Here is a 27,556-nt window from a genome sequence, read left to right on the forward strand (position 1 = left end):
CTGACCGTTCTTAATCTGATTTGGGGCAGATGCAGCAGTTGGAAAGGAAAGGTCTTTTGTTGGGGAAGGAAGAGATGGGCGGCGCAGGAAGAACGGTCCTCTGGTTATTTCTCTGTAGCGTCTCAGTCCTGTGGTACAAACCAAGTCAAATCAATGCATTAAGCGCCTCTTCCTGTCTGCTTGTCCCCAAAACGGAAAGACAGGCGTAGCGGGGCAAAACGGAACACCCTGGGCGCGGCTGCAGAGATGACGGTGGGACCGATCTGCAGAGGGCGCCCGGAATGGGGCCAGCCGCTCTGCCCGCCCAAGCGTCTCCCCAAGCACCCACTAAGCCTCTCCCAAGCCCCGCCCACCCGAATCCCCGCTCCGCCCCCGACCAGGCCCCGCCTCCGCCCGCCCAGCTTTGCTCCACCCACCGGAGTCACGTGGTGAGGCGCCTAGACTAGCCCGTAGCTGATGCAGTCGGGAGGTATTCATCATGGAGCTGGCCTCGCGAAGCTGTCCCGTGCCGCTGCTGCTGCTGCTGCTGCTGCTGCTTTTGGGCCTGAGCACGGGTAGGTTCGGGCAAAAGATGCTTCAGCGCCCGGTGCCTCCTTCTCTCCTCCAGGGATGAGAATCAGTTAGTGGGTTTGTGCTTTTTAAACCATATTCCTTTCCCCCTGTTTCAACCTTGTGGCATTATTTCGCTTTTGAAACTCACTGTTTTTTTAATTCGGAGTTATTTTTCTGCTTTTTTCTGACTCCGGGTATTCTGATGCTTCCTTTCTCCCCTGCGCGTAGTTAGAAGCAGTTTTGCAACATGTAAGGTTTGGAGAAGCTGATGATCAATGAAGTTTCCACTATCTAAGGGCCACCTCCCTCTTCCTGCCGTGATTGGCTGCAAAATGAGATTATAAAGTTGTTTTCAGCTGAAACACTCTGTCCAGAAGACTCTAAAAAATAATACCAAGAATGGGACACTTTATTGAGAGTAAGACTTTCTCCCTGTACCTCATCAGAACAGGCAAGATAATATCTTCCCTCATTGAAGTCCTTTTTGACAAAAACAAATTCGTGTTTAATATGATGGCTTGCAAGTTGATTTTCAGTCTTTTCTTCAAGCGAAATGACTCCTGATCTGAATCAAGAACTGAGAGTTCCAACTGGCCACAGATTTGTCTTGTGATCTGAGGCCAGTTGCTTAACTTGTTTTCCCTTCTGTAAAATGGGGATCATATGACTCTTGTGCTTCTGCCTGGGAACTATCCAATAGGTTGCCCATCAGATTCTAACAGTGGTCACTGGCAGGGAGGCTTCCCTGGTGGCTCAGCGGTAAAGGATCTGCCTGCAATGCAGGAGATGCGGGTTCCATCCCTGGGTTGAGAAAATCCCCTGGAAAAGGAAATGGCAACCCACTCCAGTATTCTGGCAATGGCACCCCACTCCAGTACTCTTGCCTGGAAAATCGCATGGACGGAGGAGCCTGGAAGGCTGCTGTCCACGAGTTTGCTGAGGGTTCGACAAGACTGAGCAACTTCACTTTCACTTTTCACTTTCATGCTTTGGAGAAGAAAATGGCAACCCACTCCAGTGTTCTTGCCGGGAGAATCCCAGGGATGGAGGAGCCTGTGGGCTGCCGTCTATGGGGTTGCACAGAGTCAGACACGACTGAAGTGACTTAGCAGCAGCAGCCAGTATTCTTGCCTGGGAAATCCCATGGACAGAGGAGCCTGGTGGGCTATAGTCCCAAAAAAGTTGGACCCAACTTAGGGTCTAAACAGCAACAACAAACACTATCAGGAAAGGGAGGAGTGCCAGAGTTTAAGTTAAAACAGACCAAGCCTTATCTGCCATTTTCAAGGAGACTGTAATTTTGTGTTACTTGGTATGTACTATCTTACAGCCATACCTAAAATAAACTTTCCAGCCTTTCTGTTTTGCTCATCAGACCACTTTCTGGTTGTCTTAATCTCCATCCTTATTAAGTTTCGAAACAACATTGTCTCCTCACCTACTCTCTCTTATTTTGGAGACCAGTTTTTGTCCTTTCACTTGCCACAGAGGCATGAAATTCAAAAAAGAGGAAGTAGAGGCAGAAAACTCTGGTAACCAAGGATCATGCTTTCCTTACGGTTTGACATTAGCCTTTTTTACGCACAGAGTGGTATTTGAGAAAAGAAAAGGTATCACAGCTTGGAAGTTATTACTTTAGCAAAGGTGACATAGTTAATGTATTTAACCTACTCTTTTCTGATACATATTTTGCAAATGCTAAAAAAGTTAACTTTGGTTAACTCTAAATTGGAGGAAAATTGGAGTTGTGGGATTAAAGAATATATGTATGGCTTCTATAAATTTTCTGCCAAGTTGCCTCCTCAGAAAATTATGTGCCAGTATGCACTTTTGCCCACAGTGGTGAGGCCAGTCTCCTGTCTCGTGCAAATAGAGCCGCTGCCATCTGTCAAATAAGCAAAGATTTTTTAGTAACCTCACTATTGCTTTAATTTTCATATCTTTGAATATTAGTGATTTTTTCACCTATTTATGACATTTGTATTTTTGTTTTCATGAATTATTTTCTTGTGGCATTTATCCATTTAATTATTAAGACCTTACTTTTGTTGTTGTTATGACTACTGTTATTTATTGAATGCCTAGTAAGTGCTGCTGCTGCTGCTGTTGCTAAGTCACGTCAGTCGTGTCCGACCCTCAGTGACCCCATGGACTGCAGCCTACCATGCTCCTCCGCCCATGGGATTCTCCAGGCAAGAGTACTGGAGTGGGTTGCCACTTCCTTGCTAGGCATTGTCAACTATTGTGATTGTTGCAAATATCTTATACTTTTTAATTGATCTAATGATTAAGGAAGTACCCTTCTTCATATTTATTTCTGATCTTTATTTGTTGTTTTGCCTTTTATTTTCATTGTATAGAAATGTAACAAGTTTCTGTCCTCAGCACTTGCTATTTTGCTCTATAGTCTCTGGAAGTCTGCTTAAATCATTTCCCCATCCAGAGGTCAAAAAAACATTCAACTCTATTTTCATATTTTTTTCACATCTAAATTTTAAAAATGAAATATTTGATCCACTGGGAATTCATTTTGGTTAATAGTGTTAAGAGAGGATCTATATTTCTTTTTTCCTTTTTTTTTTTTTTTTTTTGCTTCAAGGAAGCTAACAGTTGCCCTGGCATAATATATTGAGTAATTTTGCCCCACTCACTTGTCAATGCCTCTTTAATTGTATACTAAATGAGAAACCAAAATCAATGTGATGCATTTTGAGATTTTTTTGCCTAAATGTAAATCTCTCTCTTTTAAACAATTATGAGCATGTTTCATGCTTTCCTGTTAAAAATCCAAACATTTCAGAGGGTGTAGAGGAAAATGTGAAGGCTTTCAGCCCCCTGGGCCTCTGTTAAGTTGGGTTTGTTTTTTCATAAGTTGAAAATTTATTCAATCTAAGTTGAATTTTTTTTCTTTTTCTCCACAATGTATTGAAGTAAATACATAAACAGAAACCAAATGACCTGCAACCTAGCCCGGCCATCACTCCTAGGCTTGGCATTTACCCGGACATGGACATTCTTCAGGAAAGCCATGTTTGTGTTTCAGGAGCTGTCATCAGCCAGCCCAAGGAAAACAGCAACGAGGTCTGGGGTTATTTGACTGTCCGGAAGGATGCCCACATGTTCTGGTGGCTCTATTATGCCGCCAGCTCCTACAAGAACTTCACAGAGCTGCCCTTGATCATGTGGCTTCAGGTAAAAGTAGTTTTACTGCCTGACCTGAGGTTGAGGCCAGGTTTCCCCCACTTACCATCTTGCTCGCCTTTGAAGGCGCGCAGCTCAGCAGTGCAGAACTGATGTGGTTCAGCAGCGAGGTCGGGGTCTCCTAGACCTCAGGATTCAGCATCCTTCTAAGGCAGACAAAGGCAGTGTTATTGCCAAGGAAGCCAAATCAGAGAGTGAGAGAGAGGTTCTGGCCTTTTGCTGGGGTCCTTTTCTACTAAGCCCAAACCAGACAGGGGCAGGAACCCTTACTGGATGCTCTTAAAGTCTCATTTGACAGTATGCTGATACAAAGTGTTTCTGGAAGGTTCCAAAGCAAAAACTGAGCTACCCTGACCAGCCTTTCATCTCCCTCCCCTCCCAGTCCTTTCCTCGACCTGACTTCCATACCCTAGAAAATTGATATTTTGAAAGAACTCAGCCTTTTGTATCAGTGTTGAGTGTGGGACCCTCTGCTTCTCCTTAAATTGTATTTGCATGTTAATCTTGAGCTCTGGTGGTAGGATTGAAGACTAGAAACTGGTTGAAAGTTCTTGGAAGGGCAGGCAGAGGATCCTTCCTAAAATGTCTCTCAGAAGTTGGCCCACACCTACCTGGAATCCACAGTCTAGGGAGGGGTGGAGAAACGAAGTCTTGCTTCACCTTCTGGAAACTACAGGCTCATCCTAGCTGGGGTGCCGGGTTGCTTACCAGTATGTGGGGGTTCCCTGGTACTCGTCTCCATGAGATGTAAATATCACTTCATCCCAAAATGTTATTATTCCTAAGCAGCTTCCCAGTTCTCCCAGCTGTGCCAATAGATACAGACTTTTTTTTAATTGATTGATGATCCCTTTACAGTGTTGTAAAGGTTTGATTTCTGTCATACCCAATATGAATTTGCCTTGATTCACGGACCTAACATTCCAGGTTCATATGAAATATTCTTTCCAGCTTCAGACTTTATTTTCACCAGCAGGCGCATCCGCAGCTGAGCGTCATTTTCCCTTTGGCCCAGTCTCGTCATTCTTTCTGGAGCTATTAGTGATTGCTTTCCACTTTTCCCCGGTAGCATATTGGACACCTTCTGGCCTGGCAGGAGCATCTTCCAGTGTCATATATTTTTCCCTTTTCATACTCTTCATGAGTTTCTCAGCAAGAATACTGAAGTGGTTTGCCATTTCCTCCTCCCGTGGACCGCATTTCATCAGAACTCTTCACTGTGAACCACCTGTCTTGGCCCTGCCTGGCATGGCTTATAGCTTCATTGAGTTACACAGGCCCCTTTGCCACAACAAGGCTGTGATCCATGAAGGAGTCATCAAAGATTACATACGACAGTACCTTTGAGCAATGTTGCTTATATTGAAACCCCCTCCAGGTAGGAGAAGTTAATGATTAATGATAGTATGCCGCCCACCAGCATGTAGACCCCAGACCAGTTGGACCTGAAGGTTGATGAGGTTGACTCCTTACCTTACCACCAACCCATGAGAAGAATGTCCATGAGCTGATCACACCCTCTTTGAACAATTTCGGTTAATATAAAACTTGTCACTGTCTTCCCCAAGTTGGGATGCTTGGTTTTGAAGGCATTAGCCTGCTGTGTCCCCCATTACCTGGTGAAGTGATAAAGCTGCCCTGTTCTGCTTCACCCGCAACTCTGTCTCTGAGATGTGATTCAGCACCGGTGCAGAGAGAAGCTGAGCTTTCAGCGTCCCTGGTTCATTGGACCAGCTATGTCCTGTGTGTAAGGCTGACCCAGCCATCGCTGAGTCATAAATCGTTTACAGTGTGTGTGGTCATTGTTGTAATCATGAAGGTTTGACAGACATTTTCTCCGAGTTTATTTTTGGTTCTTTCCTTCTTCCACAGGGTGGTCCAGGTGGTTCCAGCACTGGCTTTGGAAACTTTGAGGAAATCGGGCCACTTGATAGGAATCTCGAACCACGAAAGACCACTTGGGTACAGTGAGGAAGGCCCCGAACTCTCAGTGCCACGTGGCCTCTCGCAGACTGAGCCCCGCCTGATCCCATCCCATCCCCAGGTTGAGGGGCCCCGCCCCGCCCCACCCCTGCCCTCTTCCTCTGTATGCAGGGGGGCCTTGGGTGCTTGTCCACAGGCCTCCTCTCTACCAGCTGCTTCCATTTCTGAAGGCAGCTTGTCCTGCACCGGTCACCTTCCCAACTCCGTCACTCTCCGCTTCCCTGCAGAAACCTCCGTCTGCTCTAGCAGACACCTGGACCTTGCTACAGTCTCAGACACCAGAGTCCCACCCTGTGGCCACGACCTCCAGTCCTTTCTCTCTGCTCCTGCTCCTCTCTTATCTCAGTGCTTGTCTTCCTCCAGACTTCAGGCCCCTGGTCTTCTGCCCTTCGGGCGCCCCTCTGGTTCTCTGACTCCACCTTCACTCTTAGCTTCACCTTCTCACCTAGCCCCTCTTGACCAGCCCCCACCCCCCGGCTCCCTTGTCCTTCTCCCTCCAGTCTGGGGTCCGTCCCGCTGTCCCCATGCTCGACCTCTGCCCCCAGGCTGCCAGGTGCTGAGGGGCTCGGCGAGTGGGGGTTTGGCTCTGGGCTCGTGGCCACCCTCTGCTCTGTGCCTCTGCCCCTCCCCCATCTGCTGATGGACCCTTAGGTTATTTCCACCTTTTGGCTGTGATGAGTAATGCGGGCAACATTAGCATACAAATACTGGTTGGGTCCCCTAGTTTCAGTTTGGGGGGGAATTTCTGGGTCCTTTTGTAGCTCTGTGTTTAATACCCAAGGTTGTTAATATTTTTCATCCACCCCTCTTTGACTGCCTTTCGGGGGTGCTTTCAAAGGTCTCCCCCACCCCCACCCCATACTCTACAGGCCACACGAGTGAAACTCTCCAATGCCAGGCCCTCCTCAGTTCTTTCAGGTTCCCGGAAGACCAGATCCAGTTTCCGACACAGATATTGGCTCCTGCTGCCCCCAGTCACACCTCCCAGCTCCTCTCCAGTGCTCTCTTCCTTCAGGCCTTTGCAAGGGCGATTCCTGGGCCTCAACTTCATTCCTTGGGCCACCCAGTCACACCCAGCTCACCATGTTCACCTGAGTCTCACTGCAGGAACACCTCCTCCGGAAGCTCCCCTCAGAGTCCTTTGATTTTCTTATCTGTCTCCACACTGGTCTTCAAGTGGATTTTGCTTGTGACTCAGGGGCTTTGCACAGGCTCTTCCCTCAGCCTGAAACATTCTTATTTATACACGCTTCCAGGTGAAATATCACTTCCACTTGCAGTAGCAGAGTGCCCCCTCTGGCTTGTCCCCGAGCCTCCCATGGCAAAGAGAGCCAGGTGATTGGGGCAGAGAGCTGGAACAGGAAGTGAGGAGGTGCTGGCCTTGGTCCTGATGCTGCCATTACCTATCCAGCTTTGTGACCCTGGACAGGTCCTGGGCCTTTTCTGGGCTTTGATTTCCTAAACAGTAAAGGACATGGCTGGACTGTGTTATTACTAGGGATCCTTCAGGATATAAAATTCTAAACTTCTGTGGGAAAGGTAGTAGAATAGATTCTGTTTTTGTAGTGTTCCGCAAAGCCAGCCAACGTGGAAACGAGATTCATCTTAAAGCATATGTGTGGTCCGGACCTCCTCCTGCTTCGAGCTGTTGCTCAGACTGACACCGCACAGCTCTCTCTCCGCTAGCGCATCACATCCAGGACGTTCGTATTGTGTGACAGCCTGGATGCCTCAGTCCCGTGCATATGTGACTCTTTCCTTCTTGGCTCTCCTTTTCTTTGCTGTACTAGTCCGTGTCCCTAGTCCAGATGTTTTTTAAACCCATTTTAATAACAGACCATAACCACACTGATATCCTCACGTGTGTGGCTTTTGTTGCGCTCACAGATGATCAAAAGATAGTTGGGGACTGGCTGGCTGATTGCAACATTTGACTTTCCTGTGGTGGCGTGTAGCTCCAGTCGGCCAGCCTCCTGTTTGTGGATAACCCCGTGGGCGCTGGATTCAGTTATGTGGACAAGGCTGATGCGTACGCCAAAGACCTGGCCACTGTGACATCAGACATGATGTTTCTCCTCAAGGTCTTCTTTGATGACCACAAAGAATTCCAGGTAAGCGGGGGCCTCAGAAACAGCTCAGCGAGGGGCTCGCGGTCATAGCACTGAATCCATCAGGTGCAAACACCCACAAAGAGTTACACGCCCAGCTCATTCCAGAGAAAACCTTTTTGTACCCAGGGATCAGGTTGTAGGCTTCTGTTTCTGTCATCTCTAAAGATGGTTTTAGCTTGAAAGAATGACCCCGCACCCAGTATTCTCCTGAAACATAAAAATCAGATATGGGAGGAAAGATAAACAGAAGCAGATTTGTTTTGCCTGGCCATTACATGCAGTAGAAATTTGAAATGGATTCATGTGAATTAAAAGGCATTCAGGAAAAAAAAAAAGGCATTCAGGATATTTAATTCTTTATAAATTCCTTTTCTTCCTAGAGTATTCCATTCTACATTTTCTCAGAGTCTTATGGAGGAAAGATGGCTGCTGGCATTGCTCTAGAACTTCAGAAGGTAACAGGGAAGATGACTCTGTTGTTTGGTTCCAGACAGAAACTGATTATGTTACTTGTACCCGCCTGATAATTAAATATACTTTGAATAGGACCTTGTACATGGAAAGTAAGAGTAAGTCTGAATACCATAAAAAGTTTCAAAAAGAATAGTGAAGTTGGCACTGTCCAATATTAAACAAGCTGTTCAGCTGAGTGAAGCAATTTGGTGCTGGCATAGCAACAAACACAGATAAATGTAGCAGGTTAAAGAGTCTGGAAGCATATTTTATCTGTACTTGTATATATGGGTGTATATGCATGTGAGGTATGTATGTGATACCTATATGTCATACTTAACATAGGATCATATATAAATGACAGGGTGGTATTTCATGTCACTGCGGGAGAGACAGAAGGTTCAGCAAATGGTTTGGAGACAAATGGCTATCACTTTGGAAGTTAGTAAAGCTGGATTCCTGCCTTGCACAAAACGTCAGTGTTTTGTTTTGACTGCGCTGGGCCTCTGTGGCCACACCTGGGCTTTCTCTAGTTGCAGTGAGCAGACCCTACTCTTCGTTGCGGTGCACAGGCTGCTCCTGTTGTGGAGCACGGGTTGAGGGTGTGTGGGCTTCAGTAGTTGCGGCTCATGAGCTGCAGGGCTCAGGAGTTGTGGTTCATGGGCTCAGTTGCCCCGAGGCATGCGGAATCTTCCCAGGCCAGGGATGGAACCCGTGTCCCCTGCATTGGCAGGGGCAGTCTTAACCACTGGACCACAAGAGAAGTCCAGAACAGCAGTCCTGTGAGTAAATATTTTACAGTGAACTTGTATGACCTTTGTTTTTCATTGAAGTATAATTGACGTTCGATATTGTATGTTCCCTATTTACAATATAGTAGTGGTAGTGTGCGTCACTCAGTCGTGTCCGACTCTCTGTGATCCCACAGACTGTAGCCCCCCAGGCTCCTCTGTCCATGGCATTCTCCAGGCAGGAAAACTGAAGTGGATTGCCATTCCATTCTCCAGAGGATCTTCCCGACCCAGGGATCGAAGCCAGGTCTCCTGCAGTGCAGGCAGATTCTTTACCGTTTGAGCCATAGGGAAGACTCTCATGAACAATATAATGATTTACAATTTGTAAAGGTTATACTTTGTATATTCCCTGTGTCCCTTCTAAAGAAGACAGGGGCTACACCAGACCCCACACAAAGCCTGCCAACACCCTTGGGAGAACTTCACAATTCCTGTTCATTTTGCAGATGGTGGGCAGCAGGGCAGTTACCTTTGTCCTCTAGTGGGTGTCTGAGGTCTTTGGGTACCCAGAGCATCCCAGGTGGGCAGAAGCGTTCTGTGCTCAGGAAAGGCCGTGTATTAAGGAGTGACTCCCTCCTGTTGAGGAAGGGAGGGAGGCCCCTGGGTCTTCTTGACAAGGATGTTTCTTGGCTTCTCTTTCAGGCTATTCAGCAAGGGGCCATCCAGTGCAACTTTGCCGGGGTTGCTCTGGGTGACGCTTGGATCTCTCCCATCAGTAAGTAGGACATTTTCAGATTTCTTTTTTGGCAGGGGGCAGGGGTGGGGGTTGGGAAAGGTGTGTTGATGGGGCTGAGCTGCACCATGTGCAAGGTCTTAGTTCCCTGACCAGGGATCAAACCTGGGCCTCCTGCACTGGGAGCGACTGGGCTGCCAGGGACATCCTTCAGTCCACATTGTGAAAAGGACTGCCCTTTGTGTGTCCTTTCTGGATGAACCTCCTAGGACACTGTGGCGTTGCGGGAGCCTCGACCCGAGGCCTAAGGGGTCAGCGGGTATCCTGCCAAGCGTCTCGCTCAGAGTGGCAGAACTGGCCTCCTGCGCCCTTCAAGGGTCTCATCTCAGCTGTGCTAACAATGCTAAACACTTTATATGTGTTAACTTTGCTGAAGCTTAACGACATCTCCATGGGATGCTTGGTGTTATTATCCCAGGTTTGGAGGTGATGAAACTGAGACTCGGGTTAAGCAGTTTTCCTAAAGTCACACAGCTAAACCCAGGATGCACGTGAAGGCAGCGAGCACTTAGCCGTCACCGTGCGTTCCTCCTTGAGACCAGTAGGTCAGCCTCCTCCTTTGCAGGTCCTCTTTGTCTGGTCCAGAATCTCCCGAGCACAGCTCACATGACGCACCTGCCCTTGTGAGTCTGTCTGCCCAGCCTTGAGGCCCTTTGTCCACGTGCACCTTACGTGTCGCTCCTCTACCCCAGAAGTACTCCCTTTTTGGAGGAGAATTGCTGTTCACTTCCATGTGCAATTATTAATTGCTTGCTAGGGAGCAGGTGGTGTGCTCCGTGCCAGGAAAGATACACAGACCTGCTTCATGCCTTCAAGAAGATCTGCACAGTTCAATGTGGTAACCATAGCCACAGTACCGAAATCAGATTGATTATATTCTTTGCAGCCAAAGATGGCGAAGCTCTATATAGTCAGCAAAAACAAGACCAGGAGCTGACTGGGGCTCAGATCATGAACTCCGTATTGCAAAATTCAGACTTAAATTGAAGAAAATAGGCAAAACCACTAGACCATTCAGGTATGACCTAAATCAAATCCCTTATGATGATACAGTAGAAGTGACAAATAGATTCAGGGGATTAGATCTGATGGACAGAGTGCCTGAAGAACTATAGACAGAGGTTCGTGGCATTGTACAGGAGGCAGGGATCAAGACCATCGCCAAGAAAAAGAAATGCAGAAAGGCAAAATGGTTGTCTGAGGAGGCCTTACAAATAGCTGAGAAAAGAAGAGAAGTGAAAGGCAAAGGAGAAAAGGAAAGATATACCCGTCTGAATGCAGAGCTCCAGAGAAAGCAAGGAGAGATAAGAAAGCCTTCCTCAGTGATCAGTGCAAAGAAACAGAGGAAAACAATAGAATGGGAAATACTAGAGATCTCTTCAAGAAAACTAGAGATACCAAGAGAACGTTTCATGCAAAGATGGGCTCAATAAAGGACAGAAACAGTATGGACCTAACAGAACCAGAAGATATTAAGAAGAGGTGGCAAGAATACACAGAACTGTACAAAAAAGATCTTCATGTCCCAGATAATCATGATGGTCTGATCACTCACCTAGAGCCAGACATCCTGGAATGTGAAGTCAAGTGGGCCTTAAGAAGCATCACTACAAACAAAGCTAGTGGAGGTGATGGAATTCCAGTTGAACTATTTCAAATCCTAAAAGATGATGCTGTTAAAGTGCTGCACTCAATATGCCATCATATTTGGAAAACTCAGCAGTGGCCACAGGACTGGAAAAGATTAATTTTCATTCCAATCCCAAAGAAAGGCAACACCAAAGAATGTTCAGACTACCGTACAATTGCATTCATCTCATACACTAGCAAAGTAATGCTCAAATTCTCCAACCCAGGCTTCAACAGAACATGAACCATAAAATTCCAGATCTTCAGGCTGGATTTAGAAAGGGCAGAGGAACCAGAGATCAAATTGCCAGCATCCGTTGGATCATCAAAAAAACAAGAGAATTCCAGAATAACATCTACTTCTGCTTTATTGACTATGCCAAAGCCTTTGAGTGTGCAGTTCACAGCAAACTGTGGAAAATTCTTAAAGAGATGGGAATACCAGTCCACCTGACCTGCCTCCTGAGAAATCCATATGCAGGTCAAGAAGCAACAGTTAGAACTTAATATGGAACAACAGACTGGTTCCAAATTGGGGAAGGAGTATGTCAAGGCTGCATATTGTCACCCTGCTTATTATTTAACTTACATGCAGAGTACATCATGCGAAATGCCGGGCTGGGTGAAGCACAAGCTGGAATCAAGATTTCTGGGAGAAATATCAGTAACCTCAGATATGCAGATGATACCACCCTTATGGCAGAAAGTGAAGAACTAAAGAGCCTCTTGATGAAAGTGAAAGAGGAGAGTGAAAAAGTTGGCTTAAAACTCAACATTCAGAAAGTAAAGATCATGGCATCTGGTCCCATCACTTCATGGCAAATAAATGGGGAAACAATGGAAACAGTGACAGACTTAATTTTTTTGGCCTCCAAAATCACTGCAGATGGTGACTACAGCCATGAAATTAAAAGATGCTTGCTCCTTGGAAGAAAAGCTATGACCAGCCTAGGCAGCATATTAAAAAGCAGAGACATTACTTTACCGTCAAACATCCATCTAGTCAAAGCTATGGTTTTTCCAGTAGTCATGTATGGATGTGAGAGTTGGACTGTGAAGAAAGCTGAGCGCTGAAGAATTGATGCTTTTGAACTGTGGTGTTGGAGAAGACTCTTGAGAGTCCCTTGGACTGCAAGGAGATCCAACCAGTCCATCCTAAAGGAAATCAGTCCTGAATATTCCTTGGAAGGACTGATGCTGAAGCTGAACCTCCAATACTTTGGCCACCTGATGAGAACTGACTCATTTGAAAAGACTCTGATGCTGGGAATGATTGAAGGCGGGAAGAGAAGGCGACGACAGAGGATGAGATGGTTGGATGGCATCATCGACTCGATGGACGTGAGTTTGAACAAGCTCTGAGGTTAGTGATGGACAGGGAGGCCTGGCATGCTGTAGTCCATGGGGTCGCAAAGAGTCAGACACAACTGAGCAACTGAACTGAGCCACATATGACGTTTAAATTTATATTAATTAAAATACAATAAAAATCGCAATCTTTTGTCTGCACTGCTAACATTTCAAAGTATCCAGTAGCCACAGGTGGCTGTGGACTTGTGGACCACACAGATACAGAACGTTTCCGTCACTACAGAAAGTTCTATTGGCCATCATAGGTACACATCCAGGATCAAACTACGGCTTCTAAGTCAAGTCTGTCCTGCCACCCAAAAAGCTTTAGTAAATAAGCTTTTTGCTGGGACACTAGCGTGCCCATTCATTTGTAGAACACAGGTCATCTGTTTGGAGCCTGCAGTAACAGAGTTGAGTAATTGCAACAGAGACAGCTGACCTGCAAAGCCAAACACATTTACTGTTTGTCCCTTTACAGAAATGGTTTACCCATCCCTGGGCTAAATAAAGCAGGAAATCGGATGCCTTGGAGGACTGCAGTTGATTCTTTATAAGAAACTGAGGCCCAGGCTTGATGGTTTAGCTGGAGAGGAGAATGACGGCTAGTCTCTGCAGGGCCTGGTGTGTCTGCATTTCTCAGGGTGTGTCCTGAAGAATACCAGCCCAGTGAAGTGCTATGCAAAGGGCTCCACGGCCAAATAAGTTTTGGAAGTGCGAAATACTGGCCCCACCTCCTCAAGGTTCACAGGCACATTAAAGGCTCTGATAAGTCCTGCAGTTAAAAAAAAAAGTGTTGTCTTGCATAACCCCAAAGGTATTTGGCCAACAAATCATATTTCTGTGTTAATACCTAGGGAAACATCCTGCAGAAGTGAGATTATTTGAAACAGACTTTGAGATGCTTGGGCTTTGGGGGAGCTGTCGATGGCTTTGTAGCAAATGAGTGGTGTGTTGGCCGTTGCGTCATCTTAATGCCCTCTTGTAAGCTAAAAATGTTCCTGTTGTTCAACCTCTCCAGTATGATGGCTGTCAGGGATATAAAAGAGAGACATTGAATATATAAGGGCTGCGTTTTCATTTACTCTCTTCTCCTCTTGGAGAAGCTATTCTGTTACCTGACCCTAATGATTGGAGTAGGAAGTGGCATCCTGCTCCAGTATTCTTGCCTGGAAAATTCCATGTACAAAGGAGCCTGGTGGGCTGCAGTCCATGGGGTCACAAAGAGTCAGACGTGACTGAGTACAGAGCATGAGCGCCACGTATTCCAATGTGCTCTGTAAGTTACGGTCCTTCATAGAAGTCAAAGTGTGTGTGAGTCGCTCAGTCGTGTCCAACTCTGTGACCCCATGGACTGTAGACCGCTGTGCTCCTCTGTCCATGGAATTCTCTAGGCAAGAATGCTGGAGTGGGTTGCCATTTCCTTCTCCATTGATGTAAGTCAACTGTATTTCAATTTAAGAAAAATTACAGAAAACAAAAGAAAACCACATAAGCGAAAAAAAAAAAAAAAAAGTTCTGCTTGCTACCTCCTTGGCACTTCTATCAGTGGACTAGCCTTACTTAGTTACGATAACTGTGAACTTGTCCAAACCAAGCCTACTGTTCTCTGTGAAGTTAGGTGTTGTCTTACTCACATTTGTCTCATAAAATTCGTCATTGGCTTTACTTCAATTCTTGCACCTTTAAATTCTCAGTGTATTTTTGGAATTGAAATGAATTGATTGGCAGTATAGCCCCAGAAACTTAATGCAATCAGTATTCGTCCTTAATTAGTTCCCTGGCAGAAGCCTGTGTCCTCGGAGGAGCGGGCAGGGTGCAGAGCAGAGCAGAGGGCGGGGAAATACCTTAAACCATCACAGTCTAGAAGCGTGCAGATAAGCGCCGCCACTGCACACTCACGGCCTGTCTGTGGAGCCGTCCCTGGCACTGACTCACTGGCTGGGCTGGTATCAGGCCAGATTAATGTGGCCCTTTAGTCCTGACTCAACAGAGAGGTTCCACACCCTCACCCCACCTCCCAGCCACCGAGACATGAGCCCTGGTGGGTTAAGGAGCCTTCAGACCCAAAGCCGCTGTGTATCTTGCTTCTGTCTCTTTCTGCTTTGTGAGGAAAGCTGGTTAGGTATTTTGAGGGGGAACAATCACAGAAAACTCACTCTGTCCCTATGTGCTGTCCTTCAGATTCGGTGCTCTCCTGGGGACCTTTCCTGTACAGTGTGGTAAGTAGACGAGCCCAGACTCTCACCCCGACAGCCCAGCTGACTTCCTCTGGGTCTGTCTGCAGGAGCAACCAAGCTAGTTGGGTTTGTCTGTGGGGTTGACACTGCCCTTTAGGGACCTCTCTAATAATCAGGTTGAAAACCCTAAGCAACAGCCGGCCTTGGGGACAGATTTAAAAAAACATCAACCTAGTTATCCCATTGCTCCAGGTGCTAGACATGCACGTTTTAAAATATGTCCAGGTTTTTATTATAGACATTTCCAGATATGCAGAAAGGTTGAACGATCTTGGTGAATACCCATATACCCATCACCTAGACTCAGTTGCCATTTTCTGGTATCATCAGTAAACACAGCGCTTGTTACGCTGTGCTTGTCTATGGACATCCCCCTTACTCCTGCCGCCCACTCTTTCTGTTACCCATCCCTACCCCGAGCGATGCCGGGGTTCTGTCTCTTGCAGAGTCAGAGTGTTCTTGTTTGCACTCCAGTCTCTTCTAGATGACCAAGGTCTGGCAGAGGTGTCTCAGGCTGCAGAGGAAGTCCTGGATGCCCTGAACAAGGGACTCTACCAAAAGGCCACCAGGCTCTGGGAGAAAACAGAAATGGTCATTCAGCAGGTAAGAGGGGACGCATTCGGGCCAGCCTACTTGGCTTTTCCCTGGGGGTGAAGGGACCTTGGTTGGTGTTGTCAGGGCTGGGGTCTATCCGGAGACTGCCCACAAGTCTGGAAATGATGTCAAGCTAAACAATACATCTGACCAGTCTGAGCAATGACAAGGTCAGAAAGCCACCCAGCCTGCAAGACTTGCCTGTCCCTCAGCTGAAAGTATGGATTCTGTAAGAAAGAGTATGTCCCGCCAAGGTGAGTGTCGAGGTCCTTGCCAGCCAGCATTCTGGCCGCAGCGAGCCAGGAGGGAAGAATCCCCTGGTTGAGGACTTGAGTGTGTAGGACCCTCTGCAGATTCTTCCTGGAAATTAACACACAGGCTCTTGGTTTTCTCCTGTGGCATTGGAGCCCTCCTTGGATGAGCTACCCCCAGGAGACTGGGCTGGCACTGCTGGTCTCTGGGCTTCCAGAGCTTATTTCCTTCTGGTCTGAGTAAATGTACAAAATTAAAGCTGTCCTTGGACAAGATGGGGAGCCAGGTACCTTACTGTTTTGCGGCTCTGGTAATGGATAAACAAAGAAAACAACCCACTTCATTTCTTGTGTGTTTCAGAACACAGATGAGGTGAACTTCTATAACATCTTAACTAAGAACTCTTCTATGTCTGCAGTGGCGTCAAGGCTAGGATTCACCCAGATACACCTCGGTGAGTGGCCCTTGACCTTGTGAGACCATATCTCAGCCTCCCTGCCTTTACCAATTTTTGGAAAAGTTTCATTGACATATAGTTTGCCTACCATAACATTCACCTATGTTGTATAATTCAGTAGGTTTTAGTGTATTTGGAACATTTCATCACCACAAGCCTGTTTTAGAACATTTCCATCACCCCAGAAAGATCCCACATGTCTGTCTGCAGTCAGTTTCTTTTCCCACTTCCAGCCTCAGGCAACCACTAACCTGCTTTCTCTCTAGATTTGCCTGTTCAGGACATTTCACGTAGATGGAATCATGCGTGAGGTAGTCTTTCACTTACACGGTGTTTTTGAAACTTGGAAACCAGCTTCTACACATTGAATTACAATGTTAAGCCTCCTGAAGGCTGGATTGAGTTGTCTTCCCTGCGGGTGCTGAATGCCTGATATCCTCCCTTTATTCAGAAGCTGCCAGAGGCCTCTAGGTTCCACTCAGCTGATTTCCTTAGGCCGTGCTGGAGAGCCTTACTGGCCCCAAAGGACATAAAATGCCCCAGTCAAAGCCAATAAAGCCTCTCCACTTGGAACACGTGCCTGACTTGCCCCCCATCTGGGGGGAATCAGGGGACCGCTTTTCATCTTGCAGGTGCAAGCCTCCCTCTCACAGCGTCCCTGCCGCTTAGGAAAGCGGGAGGGCCTCTTCGTCTCGTTTCCAGTCCTTTGACTCACCGTGTACCAGTTTGTTTTAGTTCACCTTTTCCAACGCCACGTGAGACGTCTGCAGCTGGATCCCTTAAGTCAGCTCATGAATGGTCCCATCAGGAAGAAGCTCAGAATTATTCCTGACGTTTGCACCTGGGGAGGTAACTTGTGTGACTTAATGAAGTGGTGTTTGTAGAGCCGGGGGTGAAAGAGGTGACTGTTCAAAGCCTTGATTTGCAGAACGGGTGTTATTGGTAGTGATAGTGTGCTTAGTTGCAGGTAGAACATTATTACCGTTCACATTTGATAGATGGGCAGACATACAGAGACAGTGAGTGGCGTGCCAGAAGTGGTTCAGAATAAAGGATTGGTGAGGGAAGCGGGCGGGCAAAGAAATGAAGCGGTTGGTTATAAGTTGATCACTGTTGAAGCCAGGAGTGGGTCCAGGAGAATCACCATCACCCTCTCCTCGTTACTTTTATGTCAGTGTGAACTTTTCTGTAATAAAAACTTGAGGTTTTAAAAAGCCATGCCCAAGGCCACAGTTCGTTGTGAGTGCACTGGGAAAAAAAAAATTTATTTTTCGACAGGGTTTGAGCAGGTCGGCCTCTGCAGGCATCCTGATGGGGATGATGAGGGCTGGCATCTGTGGCCTTCTGGTCTGAAGGTCATAGGGGGACATAGGGGGTCCTCAGGGAGAAATAATGTAGCGTAAGTTCCTGCTCAATCTTACTGGGAAGCCATGAGCAAGCAGGACTCCCACGCTCCTGGAGGGGGAACCCGCCAAGCTTAGGAGGGTTTTATTCATGTCCAAGAGCCCCCAAAGCTATGCTCCGTGGGGTGGAACCTTGACAGCTGCAGAGAGACTGGGACTGGGCCAGCCTCCCAACACTCAGAGAGGTCAGCAGAACACTCACCCTAGACCTGGTGTCTTCATGTCCCCGTCACCCGCTGGAGTTTTTTAGAAATGAAGGGAAAGTTCGCTCAAATAAAAGAATGCGGTTTCAGAGCCGTGAGGGGTGCAGACAGCCGTGGGGGGCTGTGGCGCTGAGGAAGAGCAGATGTGAGTTACCCCCGGGAGGCCAGGTGCAGGCCAAGCTCACGAGAACACACCTTGTCAGCTCAGCCGCCTCCTCTTACCCTCATGGCTGTGTCGTCTGGCCCCAGCTTCTCTCGTCACAGGGACTTCTGCAGATGAAAACTGCTAAGAGCGAACTCCCCCGGCTCTGGGTGTGCCTGTGTAGCATCTGGAAAGGAGACTCTCCTTTCTGGGCACCCTCAGTGTCCTGACCCCAGGCTGTCGTCTGCCAGGTGTGTGTAGCTGTTCCAGCTCGCCACGGGCTGTGTTGCCCAGGGCGTGTTTCTCAGCCTCTCTGAGCCTCATGTTCCTTGCACAAAGCTGATGAAGGAAGGCCATGGGATGTTGCTGACACAGGACACACTTAGCACAGTGACTGGCAGATGTCAGTGGTGGCTGTTGCCCTTGTATTTCAGTGTGGTCGGGGATCCAACAAGAATGCTGTGCAGACCGCCTCCCTGTTGCCCAGGGTTGACCATCCGTGCAGCTGTACCAGGGACAAGCTCCAGCTCGGTTCAGGGCCGGTTTGTTGATGATTTCTGTTAGCCCTACTTGTGCAGAACTTAACACCTGGCCCTGGGGGAAAACAAAAATCAGAAACCTTAGCCTTGGTGTTACTCAGTAAAGGAGGAAAGCTAATGCTAACCCCAAAGCCGTGGTGTTGGAGAAGACTCTTGAGAGTCCCTTGGACTGTAAGGAGATCCAACCAGTCCATCCTAAAGGAGATCAGTTCTGTTTCCTTGGGCATTGGCCTTCTTTCGATTTCCAACCCTCATGACAAACGGCATCTGCTCTCGTCACAAGCACCCGAGTGAGCAGAGCGTGTGCGCTGTTGGTGCTGGTCTTCTGCACGGCCAGCCTGGGGCATGGATTTCTGGGCCAGCGGGTTCTGTTGGGGAAGCAGCTGTGTGTTCAGTCTTTCCCATGTGGCGCGTGGCGGTCACTCTTGGGGTCCTGGAGGCTCTGGACTGAAGAGTGTCTCTTGTTCGGGCAGGTTCCAAGCCGCTCTCTCTTTCTCCTTCCCCTTGTACAGGCCAGGCCTCCTTCGTCTTCCTGAACATGGAGGGGGACTTCATGAAGCCGGTCGTCAGCATTGTGGACGAGCTGCTGGAAGCCGGGGTCAACGTGACCGTGTATAATGGACAGCTTGACCTCATCGTGGACACCATGGGTAGGAACTGGTCCAAGGGGAGTGAGGAGGTGGTGTCGTGGATAGAACTGGCCCCTTGCTGGGGGGTGGGGAGTGATATTGATGTGGCAGGAGAAAGGCCATTTTCCGTTACCTGCATCCACCTCTGACCTTGGCTCTTTGAAGAGGGCAGGGCTGCCTGAGGTTGTGACCCCCTCAGAGAAGTCCAGCTGGTCCTTCTTTTGAGGTCTTCAGTCAGTCAGTTCAGTCGCTCAGTCGTGTCCGACTCTGCGACCCCGTGGACTGCAGCACGCCAGGCCTCCCTGTCCATCACCAGCTCCCAGAGCTGGCTCAAACTCATGTCCGTTGAGTCGGTGATGCCATCCAACCATCTCATCCTCTGTCATCCCCTTCTCCTCCCGCCTTCAACCTTTCCCAGCATCAGGGTCTTTTCCAATGAGTCAGTTCTTCTTATCAGTTGGCCAAAGTGTAGGAGTTTCAGCTTCAGCATCAGTCCTTCCATGGATTATTCAGGACTGATTTCCTTTCGGATGGACTGGTTGGATCTCCTTGCAGTCCAAGGGACTCTCAAGAGTCTTCTCCAACACCACAGTTCAAAAGTGTCAATTCTTTGGCGCTCAGCTAACTCTCATATCCATACATGACTACTGGAAAAACCATAACTTGAACCAGATGGACCTTTGACGGCAAAGTAGTGTCTCTGCTTTTCAATATGCTGTCTAGGTTGGTTATAGCTTTTCTTCCAAGGAGTGAGCGTCTTTGAATTTCATGGCTGCAGTCACCATCTGCAGTGATTTTGGAGCCCCCCAAAATAAAGTCTGACACTGTTTCCACTGTTTCCCCCATCTATTTGCTCTGAAGTGATGGGACCAGATGCCATGATCTTAGTTTTCTGAATGTTGAGTTTTTCTGAATGTTGACCTTTAGAGGTCTGATTAAAGAAAAGGATAATTCCCACCCCCACCTCCAAGTTTAGAAAGAAGACGTTTCCTTGACCATTGGACAAAGACCCCAGTTAGCTAAGGGAAAACCTCTCTTTTTGTGTCCAGGCCAGGGTAACACTGCAGGGGAGGCTGCTGACCCTATAAAGCTGAGGACCCAGGGGTCGTGGTCTTTGTGGGGTCACGGCCACGCTGGCTGCCACCCTGTGCCCACCTCCTGGTTTCAGGAGGGCCAGGGAGAAGCTCAGACAGATTGAGGCACGTGATCTGGCGAGTGTGAGCAGCATTGAATGTTTCTGCGAGTCGTGAGCCGAGATCACTGAGGACATTTCGAAACGGTTCTGCATTGCTTCCATGAACCCCCCACGCGGTCCGCCGTCTCCCTACCTGGGGCTTCTCTGTCCTCCTGGCAGCCCTGTCTGCCTCCAGAGGTCCCTGGCTCCTTCCTTCGGAGTGGGGGAGCCACGGGAGGGTCATGGGCAAAAAGCACAGCTGTCGGGTTTGTCCTGGGCAGCCTGGCTGTGGCTGGGGCACGCAGTGCTGCAAATGCAGAGTCTCAGGTCCCGCCCGGTGTTCTACGCTGGAGTTTGCATTTTAGGAGGATCCCGAGCGCATTTTCTGTGCCTCCCAGCTTTCGAATTCTATGCCGAGTTATAGGACCCGGATTTCGGTTTCTGCTCTTCTCAGCCCTTCATGCTGGGCCATGCTTTGTCCCGCTCACCAGGTCAGGAGTCCTGGATGCGAGAACTGAAATGGAAAGAATTGCCCAAATTCAATCAGCTGAAGTGGAAGCCCCTGCACAGTGACCCCAAATCTTCAGAAACATCTGCCTTTGTGAAGTCCTACAAGAACCTGGCCTTCTACTGGATTCTCAGAGCTGGACACATGGTGAGAGTCGGCGTCTACGGCTCTGGGGGTGGCGGGAGCCACATGCGCTGGTCTCATAGGTGCGTGGGGCTTGGTGTGTTTCAGGGTCTCTGGTGAAGCTCTGTTAGAGCTTCACTGAAGTAGTCAATCTGCTGAGAGGTTTAATGCTGGGGTCTCTACCCTCTGCTCTTCAGGTTAAACGAGTTGAATGTTGCTTTCCTCTGGACAGTTTGTCCTGAATAGGAGAGAGGGAGGAATTGTCTTTCCCTAACGTTTTTTGCCTTTGTTTTTAACGGCTGTACCGTTTTGTTTTATTTATTTATCTGATTTTTTGACTGTGCCAGGTTTTTCTCTAGTTGTGGTTCACAAGAGAAAAACAGTGGGCTCTCTCATAGCAGAGCAGGGGCTCGAGGCGCACAGGCTTCAGTCTTTGCAGGTTGTGGGCTCCAGAGCGCCAGCTCAGTAGCCTGGGCTACAAGGGCTGAGTTGCCCTGCAGCATGTGGAATCTTCCCAGACCAGAAATCGAAGCTGTGTCCCCTGCTTTGGCAGGAGGATTTGTAACCACTGGACTACCAGGGAAGTCCTCCCTGACGGTTTGAGGGAGAGATATTAGAGCTCAGTCATCTGTAAGGCTGCACGCAGTGCGGGGTGCATTTCCAGCAGCAGTGGCTCTGGGAATTATGGAAAAGGAGGCATGTTTCCTCTGGACCCCTGCAGCCCAGCAGCATGGGAGCTCGGGAAAGTATGTGTCCAGCACGGGGGTCGTTTCACGGAAAGGGTGCTCTCTTGAGGATGGCACCCAGGTGCGGCTGTCCTCCCAGGGTGTTGTCAGAAAGCTGGACCCTTCCTGGAGCAGGGTCTCAGAGCCAGTCCTGACCCCAGCCCCGGGCAAGGAACTGGGAGCACTAACGCGGATCCTCCTTGCTTCCAGGTTCCTTCCGACCAACCGGAAACGGCCCTGAAAATGATGAGGCTGGTGACTCACCAAGAATAGGATGGCCTGGGCTGGCTGCAGGGGAACTGCTTGGCCTCAGGGCACGGGAGCCCCTGTGAGGAGTCTGGTGCTGTAGGAACCACCCTTCTCCCCTCGAGTCTGACTCCGGGGAGAAGCCGACTTGGGCTGATTGTGAAAGTTCCCGTCAGCTTTGGCAGAGAACAGAATCATTGCCTCTGTAGCAACTTGCCAATCATTTCTGCTTGTGAAAACTTTAAAAAAAAATGGATCTGTTTTAATCAAAATGAAGAGTTGAAATAGCTTAACGTTTTCTTCTTATAGAAGCAAATTGTGTGACTTACAGAGAAAACTGGAAATGCAAACAAAGAACCAAATAAATATCTCTATGCTCCTGTTCCCCAGGGACAAGCACTGTTACCAGTTAAGTGTTCTTCCTACAGCCCTTTTTTTGCTATATATACATACGTATTTTTTTACAAAAACACAATCATTGCTGTGTTATGTCATGGTCTACTTTGTTCACACATCAGTATGTCCTAAACCCCTTTTCCTGTCAATAAATTGTTCTCCTATAACATTTTACTGTGTGCTGGGCGTTCCATTTTATAGGTGTACCGTAATTTACCTACTAAATGCTCAGTTGTTGCCCATAAGCAGTTTTTGCTGCTGCTAAGTCGCTTCAATCGTTGTCTGACTCTGTGCGACCCCATAGACAGCAGCTCACCAGGCTCCCCCATCCCTGGGATTCTCTAGGCAAGAACACTGGAGTGGGTTGCCATTTCCTTCTCCAATGCATGAAAGTGAAAAGTGAAAGTGAAGTCACTCAGTCGCGTCCAACTCTTCGGGACCCCATGGACCGCAGCCCACCAGGCTCCTCCGTCCATGGGATTTTCCGGGCAAGAGTACTGGAGTGGGGTGCCATCGCCTTCTCCTAGTTTGTTGCTTTTATAAACGGTGAATAGTTACATTTTTACACACATCCTTATCATTTTATTACAAAAATTCCCTAGAAGTATACTGGTTAGGTCAAAGAATTGTAACGTTTTTAAAATGCTGAGTTCGGGACTTTTAATTCATGGCTTATGATCTGCAAAGGCTTCGATGATAGCCTTGAAACAAATACCACTTCTGATAGTTGTGGAGCTGAGGATTTGAAAACCCAGCCCAGAGTCTTATCCTGCTGAGTGTGGGGAAAGAGAATGGGTCACGCCTGTGTGACCAGCCCCTTCTGACCTGATGCTAAAACAGGCTTCCCTGGGCGGTGCTCCACACTTTCCCCCGTGAGTTGGTTTGCTGCTGGGGAGAGAGCAAGTCCTGTGTGCTGTGTGTTTACTCCTGAGTGGACCAGGAAGAACGGAGAGCCTTGTGCTGGGTCCCCCGAGACTCCGCCAATGAATGGCAGTCTCTGTTGCTTTTGCTGGGAAAAAATTTAACTATGAGTATAGCTAGTTACTGAGTCTTAGGAGCCCTTGAGACATTGAAGCGGACAAGTTGAATCCCCAACCAGCACAGGGTCTTTTTTGTTGGAAGTTAGGGTGTGCTGGGGAAAGGAATGCAAGTTTGAGCATTAGAATATGTCATATGCGTAGCAGAGTCTAATGAAGCTGGGACTGCAAAGCTTTTTTGCCACTGGAATCCCTTCTGTCGCCGCCTGAGGAGGTTAGTCTCTTGCCCTGATATCCTGTAACCAATTCCCAGACTTGCCTAAGGCCTCTGTTGCTGCTACACCATATCCTCTCAAGCTATGCCCACGCCTTCATGGAGACTTTCTGCCAGTGGACTCAGGAAGAAGGGTCTCAGGTTGGTTTTCAGATGGTTCTGCGTGATTGCCGTGCATCACCTGAAGGTGAGCGGCTTTGGCACTGAAGCTCCTCTCCCCACAGCCCAGACGGTGGTGAAGGGGAGTGCTCCCAGTGGGGAGAACCTGGGGCAGCTCACCTGTCGGTTCATTTTGCCTGCAAGGAGAAGGGGCTGGAAGGAAGGGTCTGCACCAAATCATGGTTTGGTTGGAGAGTGGACCTGGGAGGAGCACAACGGAAAAATGGAAAGGTCTGAAGAAGAGGTCTGAGGATAGAGCCTTCTAAATGGCAGAGCAGGAAGACGTTGCAGTCCCATAGAATGCTCATCACAGGGCAGGGGAAGGGCTTAATCGAGTGGTTGGGACGACCCATTTGGTAGACATCAGACAGTGCCCGTCTCCCCAGCAACTCCTGTGAGCTCGTGAATGAAGTGGTCCTGGCTATGATGGGGGCTACGTATGGGCTCAGTACCAGGAGCATGTGTCCATCAAGACTGACCTGGCTACACGTACTGCTGAGTGCCCAATCTGCCAGCAGCAGAGGCGGCACCGAGCCCCTAACGTAGCACCATTGTTGCAACGACTCAGCCAGCCACCTGGCATCAGGCTGATTACCCTGAACCACTTTCATTATGGAAGAGGCAGCCAGCCTCCCCTGCTGGAACTGCCGCTTGCTCTGGACATAGATTTCACTGCCCACAAAGCTTCTGCCAAAACTTCCTTCTGTGGGTTTCCAGAACGCCTCGTCCGCCATCGTGGAATTCACAGCAAATGAAATGCAGCCGTGGGTTCTCGCTCTCGGAATTCACTGGTCCGTCCTTATTCCCCATCGTCTTGAAGCAACCCCTTTGACAGATGATTGACTGGATGGCTTTTTGAAGATTCAGTTATATTGCCGCGTAGGTGGTGACACCGGGAGGACTGGGGCAGTGTCCACCAGTTGGCGGTGAATGCTCTAAATCAACATTAGTTTCTCCCGTACCCTGGATTCCAAAGTTCAGGAATCAAGCGATAAATACGAACGTCAGACTTCTCAGGGTTAACGATCCAACAAAGTTTTGCTTCCCATCTCTGCAGCTTTAGCATCTGCTGGTCTAAAGCTCTTCATTACAAAGGGGAAAACACTTTCACTGGGAGACGCAACAAAGACTGCATTAAATTGGAACTTGAAGCTGCCATCTGGCATCTTTGGGCACTGAATCAATAAAGTATTGGCTGGGGTGATTGACCAGACTAGTAAGGGGAAAATGGGTTGCTGCTACACAGTGGGGGTGAGAAGGGATTCTGCAGGAGACCCTTTGGGGTGCCTCTTAGTACTCCCATATCCTCTGATTAAGACCAATGGAAAAGGGATAAACAATAAGATCCTACTGTACAGCACAGAGAACTTGGTATCCTATGATAAACAATCATGGAAAAAAAGTTTTAAGAATATGTATATATAACTGAATCTATATATAAATATAACTGAATCACTTTTCTGTACAGCAGAAATTAACACAACATTGTAAGTCAACTAAACATCAGTTTAAAAACTAAAAGATAAACGGAAAACTACAACACCCCAGTTTAGACAGTGAATGTCCCAGACTTCACAAAAGGCTGGAGTCATCCCGCCAGGCAAGAATCTAACAACTGAGGTGCTTGCTGAAGGCGAAAGAAATACGAAATGAATAGTAGATCATAGCAGTTGTATATACTAGCAGGTGGCCTTGTGACCAGCTCTGGAATGAGGCCTCTAATAGTTATTAGTTATAAGTATTTCTTCCTTACTTTGATGTGAATATATTTTAATAAATATTAACCAAAATGGTTTTATCTCCTCTATCATTATTGAATCTGACGTGACTCATAATCACTTTATATGTAAGTATTTTAAGTTACAGGATGTCAAAACAGAAGTGTAAATCAGCTAGGGAAAGAATGAACATTATCCAAAGGCAAAAAAGGGACCCTGACCCTGATGCTTTCCTGGGAATGATGTTAGAATGGTTTTGGTTGTAAAAGGGATGGTGTGTCGTGTTAAACAGAAGCATGGCATGGTTTTTGTCTCTATTTGAGAGTACATGTGGTTTCAGGCAATGTGTGGGTACCAAGTTAAAAAGGGGTCAACCGTAGTCTTTGTAATGTTCCAACTTACTTCAGCCAAACTGTTTTCCAGAATTAAATTTCCTCTGTGTTTCTGATTAGAAGGGCCCACAAGACCGGAGATTCCATAACATTTGTAGGATGGAAACTGATTTTTCCCTACTCATGAGCGGCTATTTCACCTTATTAACTCTTGTCTTCTCATCTGATTCCCAATTTCCTGTTTCATGAACTCCGTGTTTGCTTTAGTTTCTTCGAGTGGGAGCAAAGCATTTAGAACTGCCTAGTGCAAACCTTCCAAGGACCGTTCCTCGTCTATTTCATCTGTCTTGGGTATTAATTTCCTCCATTTTAGTGGAGATTGGTTATAGGTATTTTTCATGCTTGCTTGTCTATGCATATGAATGAGGGCACCCTTTGAATGAGGGTAGTTATAGAATAATCTCATTCCCCATCCTGTTTGTTTGGTTAACTTCTAGATTGTTCCCTTAGTTTTTATTCTGGAAGATTGGATGTCATGGATCCATATGGTCTGTTTAGTTGTTTATCTGCCTAAGGGAGGTAGATGCTGGGATCTTGAGCAATTAGAACAGATCTTCCTCAACTGGAAGGCGCCTTTTGATGGCGTTACATCCTGACAAATCCATCACACGTTATAAAATAATAGGTTGAAACTGCATTTAATATACCTAACTTAACCTACCTTATCTAGCGTAGCCCCAGCCTATCTTAAACAAGCTTAGAACACTTACATTAGCCTGCAGTTGAGCGAAATCATCCAACAATACAATAGAGCTATTGTATAATAAAGTACAGACTTCCTCATGTGATTTGTTCGCTACTGTACTGAAAGTGAAAACCAGAATGGTTGTCGGGACCTCACGATCACGTGGCTGACCGGGGAGCTGTGGCTGCTGCCACCGTCCAGCACTCCAAGAGAGCTTGCACCAAGTATCACTACCCAGGGAAAGAGCACAGTTCAGCACAGGACGGGACTTGCCTGGTGCAGTGGATAGGAATCCCCCCGTCAGGGCAGGGGACATGGGTTCGACCCCTGGTCCAGGACGATTTTACCTGCCTTGGAGCAAGTAAAGCCCATATTCTGCAACTGCTGGGCCTACACTCAACTGCTGGAGCCTGCACACTCTCGGGCATAGAGCCACAACTACGGAGCCCACGAGAAAGGGTAGCTCCTGCTCACCGCAACCAGAGAAAGCCCGCGTGCAGCAGCAGAGACCCAGCGCAACTGAAAACAAGTCAATAAAGAAGTAAATAATTTTAAAAAGAAAGCAAAATCTGATGTATGGTTTCTACTGAATGCAATTTGCTTTGCATCATCATCAGAGAATTGGAAGGCAAACTGTCGCAAGTCGTGGGCTATCTGCATTGGGAACCTTCCTTGGGGCCCTATTCACTAATGGCAGGGGTGCCTAGATTTTTGCTGTGGTCCCCTGCTGTAGGATGAACCAACCACTTTTTGCTTTTTGCTTGTTTGGGTTTTTTTTTTTTTTTTTGGACCAACCACTTTAGCAAAAAGCAAAGTCCAGAGAGGACCTAGGGACTCCTTATTTGCTTCATCAGAGCAAGTGAGAGAGAAGAGTCAGGGAGAGAAGGTGAGCAAGGTGGAGGTCACCTTCCTTC

General features: G+C 47.8%; 1 protein-coding gene across 1 annotated transcript; it reads left to right on the forward strand.

Annotated features, from left to right (window-relative positions):
* The first annotated feature begins 242 nt into the window (after positions 1-242).
* On the forward strand, positions 243-22,606 carry SCPEP1 (serine carboxypeptidase 1). The gene is made up of 13 exons (XM_069602543.1): positions 243-554; positions 3,596-3,744; positions 5,626-5,715; positions 7,692-7,847; positions 8,228-8,302; positions 9,737-9,809; positions 14,991-15,028; positions 15,521-15,649; positions 16,253-16,346; positions 17,085-17,198; positions 19,149-19,286; positions 20,931-21,094; positions 22,006-22,606. The coding sequence occupies exons 1-13, from the start codon at positions 479-481 to the stop codon at positions 22,066-22,068; spliced, it is 1,359 nt and encodes a 452-aa protein (XP_069458644.1). The 5' UTR covers positions 243-478; the 3' UTR covers positions 22,069-22,606.
* The last annotated feature ends 4,950 nt before the right edge of the window (positions 22,607-27,556 follow it).

This window comes from Ovis canadensis, chromosome 11 (assembly GCF_042477335.2).
Source record: "Ovis canadensis isolate MfBH-ARS-UI-01 breed Bighorn chromosome 11, ARS-UI_OviCan_v2, whole genome shotgun sequence".
Lineage (NCBI taxonomy): Eukaryota > Metazoa > Chordata > Mammalia > Artiodactyla > Bovidae > Ovis > Ovis canadensis.

Excerpts from the sequence above, each read along its gene's own strand:
- SCPEP1 (XM_069602543.1), top strand. The coding sequence starts at position 479 with ATGGAGCTGGCCTCGCGAAGCTGTCCCGTGCCGCTGCTGCTGCTGCTG. Across the intron at positions 8,303-9,736 it reads TTGCTCTAGAACTTCAGAAG|GCTATTCAGCAAGGGGCCAT; the intron begins GTAACAGGGAAG and ends CTTCTCTTTCAG. Across the intron at positions 17,199-19,148 it reads TGACGTTTGCACCTGGGGAG|GCCAGGCCTCCTTCGTCTTC; the intron begins GTAACTTGTGTG and ends CCCCTTGTACAG.